The 4,417-nt window shown below is 51.1% G+C and overlaps 1 protein-coding gene across 1 annotated transcript; it reads right to left on the reverse strand.

Annotated features, from left to right (window-relative positions):
- Positions 1-238: 238 nt before the first annotated feature.
- LOC139567407 (dihydrolipoyllysine-residue acetyltransferase component of pyruvate dehydrogenase complex, mitochondrial-like) lies at positions 239-2,519 on the reverse strand (the record flags this gene model as incomplete). The annotated part of the gene is made up of 4 exons (XM_071388774.1): positions 2,361-2,519; positions 1,592-1,718; positions 619-745; positions 239-488 (listed from the first exon to the last, which is right to left on the reverse strand). Coding segments are annotated over exons 2-4 (383 nt in total), but the record flags the coding sequence as incomplete, so codon positions are not given.
- Between the last annotated feature and the right edge of the window lie 1,898 nt (positions 2,520-4,417).

The raw sequence follows: 4,417 nt of genomic DNA on the forward strand, positions 1-4,417 counted from the left end.
TACCGGTGCTGGGGAAGGGGGTTGGGGTGTGTGTTACCGGTGCTGGGGAAGGGGTTAGGGTGTGTGTTACCGGTGCTGGGGAAGGGGTTAGGGTGTGTGTTACCGGTGCTGGGACAGGGGTTAGGGTGTGTGTTACCGGTGCTGGGGGAGGGGGTTAGGGTGCGTGTTACCGGTGCTGGGGGAGGGGGTTAGGGTGTGTGTTACCGGTGCTGGTGAACGGGGTTAGGGTGTGTGTTACCGGTGCTGGGGAAGGGGGTTAGGGTGTGTGTTACCGGTGCTGGGGAAGGGGGTTAGGGTGTGTGTTACCGGTGCTGGTGCAGGCGGTGGGGTGGAGACATCAGCCCCTGCTGCCTCTACATAGTCGCTGAAGGCAGCGATGTCACTCTCCTTCTCCACGATGATGCAGAGAGGAGCGCCCAGAGGAACGTCACGCGTTCCCTCAGACACCATGATCTTCGCCAGGTAACCCTCCTCCTGCACCTCAAACCCTGCACACACACACACACAATTGATATCACACTGTGTGTACAGTCTGTCTGTGTGGTGTGTTTATACAGTGTGTGTGTGTGTGTGTACAGTCTGTCTGTGTATTTACACAGTGTGTGTGTGTGTACTGACCGATGGTAGCCTTGTCTGTCTCTATCTCTGCCAGTAGATCTCCTTCACTGAGTTTCTCTCCAACCTTCTTCTCCCAGCGCTGCACTGTCCCCATGGTCATCGTAGGAGACAGGGCCGGCAGACACACCTAACACACACACACACACACACACACATGGTCATCGTAGGAGACAGGGCCGGCAGACACACCTAACACACACACACACACACACAAACACACACACACACACACATGGTCATCGTAGGAGACAGGGCCGGCAGACACACCTAACACACACACACACACATGGTCATCGTAGGAGACAGGGCCGGCAGACACACCTAACACACACACACACACACATGGTCATCGTAGGAGACAGGGCCGGCAGACACACCTAACACACACACACACACACACACACACATGGTCATCGTAGGAGACAGGGCCGGCAGACACACCTAACACACACACACACATGGTCATCGTAGGAGACAGGGCCGGCAGACACACCTAACACACACACACACACACACACACACACATGGTCATCGTAGGAGACAGGGCCGGCAGACACACCTAACACACACACATGGTCATCGTAGGAGACAGGGCCGGCAGACACACCTAACACACACACACACAGTCATCGTAGGAGACAGGGCCGGCAGACACACCTAACACACACACACACACACACACACACACATGGTCATCGTAGGAGACAGGGCCGGCAGACACACCTAACACACACACACACACACACACACACACGGTCATCGTAGGAGACAGGGCCGGCAGACACACCTAACACACACACACACACACACACACACACACACGGTCATCGTAGGAGACAGGGCCGGCAGACACACCTAACACACAGGGTTTCTGATAAGACTAATTGGACCGGAGACGCAGACTGGTCGGGGACTTCAAACTATCTTAACTGAAAGTGTTTAGTACAGGAAAATGTAAGGTGTTGTGTCCTACCTTCATGTGGGTTGGTAGGGAGCTGCCAGGGGCGACAGTGGGGGGGGGAGGGGCAGCTGCAGAAGGGGCAGAGCTAGCAGCCAGCTTGTCCAACGTCAGGTCCTTAAAGGCTGGGATCAGATCAGCACTGATAAAACACACAGAGAGGTTAGAACACACACACACACACACACACACGCGGTAAAATAGACTCAAACACACACACTCCTGTGGACAACACGCACACACACACTCCTGTGGACAACACACACACACACTCCTGTGGACAACACACACACACTCCTGTGGACAACACACACACACACACACTCCTGTGGACAACACACACACACACACACTCCTGTGGACAACACACACACACTCCTGTGGACAACACACACACACTCCTGTGGACAACACACACACACTCCTGTGGACAACACACACACACACACACTCCTGTGGACAACACACACACACACTCCTGTGGACAACACACACACACACTCCTGTGGACAACACACACACACACTCCTGTGGACAACACACACACACACACTCCTGTGGACAACACACACACACACACACTCCTGTGGACAACACACACACACACTCCTGTGGACAACACACACACACACTCCTGTGGACAACACACACACACACTCCTGTGGACAACACACACACACACTCCTGTGGACAACACACACACACACTCCTGTGGACAACACACAGACACACTCCTGTGGACAACACACACACACTCCTGTGGACAACACACACACAGACGTACCTGTCGACGGTGATGCAGATGACTGCTCCCACGGTGACGTCTCTAGTTCCTTCAGGTACCAGGATCTTGGCCAGGTAACAGTCCTCCAACAGCTCAAACCCCACCGTGGCCTTGTCCGTCTCCACCTAACACACACACAGTTAGCCAGGTAACAGTCCAACAGCTCAAACCCCACCGTGGCCTTGTCCGTCTCCACCTAACACACACACAGTTAGCCAGGTAACAGTCCTCCAACAGCTCAAACCCCACCGTGGCCTTGTCCGTCTCCACCTAACACACACACAGTTAGCCAGGTCTGTGGTCACTACGTATGAAACTGAGGAACACAAGTTCAAGATATAGAGGGGAAGAGAAGAGCACCATTCTCAGTAACTACACTGAAGTATAAACCATGAACAAAGTGACATTCAAATGATTTATCTCGATTTACTGAACAAAATCACAAGAATGATGGTTAAGTTACATTTAAACGTCTCAGAGAATTTCCAACAATCATCACAAAACACTTCAAAGTATAGTGCATCTTTAGCAGCAGGTAGTAGGTGAGGATCATGCGGAGTGGTGGTGGGGAACTGGCGCCGCGGTGGGGGGGGGGGGGGCACCGTGGTGGGCGGGGGGGGCATGTGTTTAATAACTGGTTGCCACCTCCCTGTGTGGGTGTGTTTAATAACTGGTTGCCACCTCCCTGTGTGGGTGTGTTTAATAACTGGTTGCCACCTCCCTGTGTGGGTGTGTTTAATAACTGGTTGCCACCTCCCTGTGTGGGTGTGTTTAATAACTGGTTGCCACCTCCCTGTGTGGGTGTGTTTAATAACTGGTTGGTGGAAAGCGTGATTCATCACTCCAGAGAACGCGTTTCAACTGCTCCAGAGTCCAATAGCTGCGGGCTTTACACCACTCCAGCCGACGCTTGGCATTGCACAAGGTGATCTTAGGCTTGTGTGCGGCTGCTTGAAACCCATTTCATGAAGCTCCCGACGAACAGTTCTTGTGCTGCTGTTGCTTCCAGAGGCAGTTTGGAACTCGGTAGTGAGAGTTGCAATCGAGGACAGAAGATTTTAACACGTTTCGCGCTTCAGCACTCGCCGGTCCCATTCTGTGAGCTTGTGTGGCCTACCACTTCGCGACTGAGTCGTTGTTGCTCCTAGACGTTCCCACTTCACAATAACAGCACTTGCAGTTGACCGGGGGCAACTCTAGCAGGGCAGACATTTGACGAACTGATGTGTTGGAAAGTTGGCATTGAAAGTCACTGAGCTCTTTAGTAAGGCCAATCTACTGCCAATGCTTGTCTATGAAGATTGCTTGGCTGTGTGCTTGATTTTATACACCCGTCAGCAATGGGTGTGGCTGCAATAACTGAATCCACAAATTTGAAGGGGTGTCCTCATACTGCTGTATATATAGTGTATGAAGGGGTGTCCTCACACTGCTGTATATATAGTGTATGAAGGGGTGTCCTCACACTGCTGTATATATAGTGTATGAAGGGGTGTCCTCACACTGCTGTATATATAGTGTATGAAGGGGTGTCCTCATACTGCTGTACATATAGTGTATGTTGAAGGGGTGTCCTCATACTGCTGTATATATAGTGTATGAAGGGGTGTCCACATACTGCTGTATATATAGTGTATGAAGGGGTGTCCTCATACTGCTGTACATATAGTGAATGAAGGGGTGTCCACATACTGCTGTACATATAGTGTATGAAGGGGTGTCCTCATACTGCTGTATATATAGTGAATGAAGGGGTGTCCTCATACTGCTGTATATATAGTGTATGTTGAAGGGGTGTCCTCATACTGCTGTATATATAGTGTATGTTCAAGGGGTGTCCTCATACTGCTGTATATATAGTGTATGAAGGGGTGTCCACATACTGCTGTATTTATAGTGTATGAAGGGGTGTCCTCATACTGCTGTATATATAGTGTATGAAGGGGTGTCCACATACTGCTGTATATATAGTGAATGAAGGGGTGTCCTCATACTGCTGTATATATAGTGAATGAAGGGGTGTCCACATACTGCTGTATTTATAGTGTATGAAGGGG

The sequence above is a fragment of the Salvelinus alpinus genome, unplaced genomic scaffold (genome assembly GCF_045679555.1).
Source record: "Salvelinus alpinus unplaced genomic scaffold, SLU_Salpinus.1 scaffold_475, whole genome shotgun sequence".
NCBI lineage: Eukaryota > Metazoa > Chordata > Actinopteri > Salmoniformes > Salmonidae > Salvelinus > Salvelinus alpinus.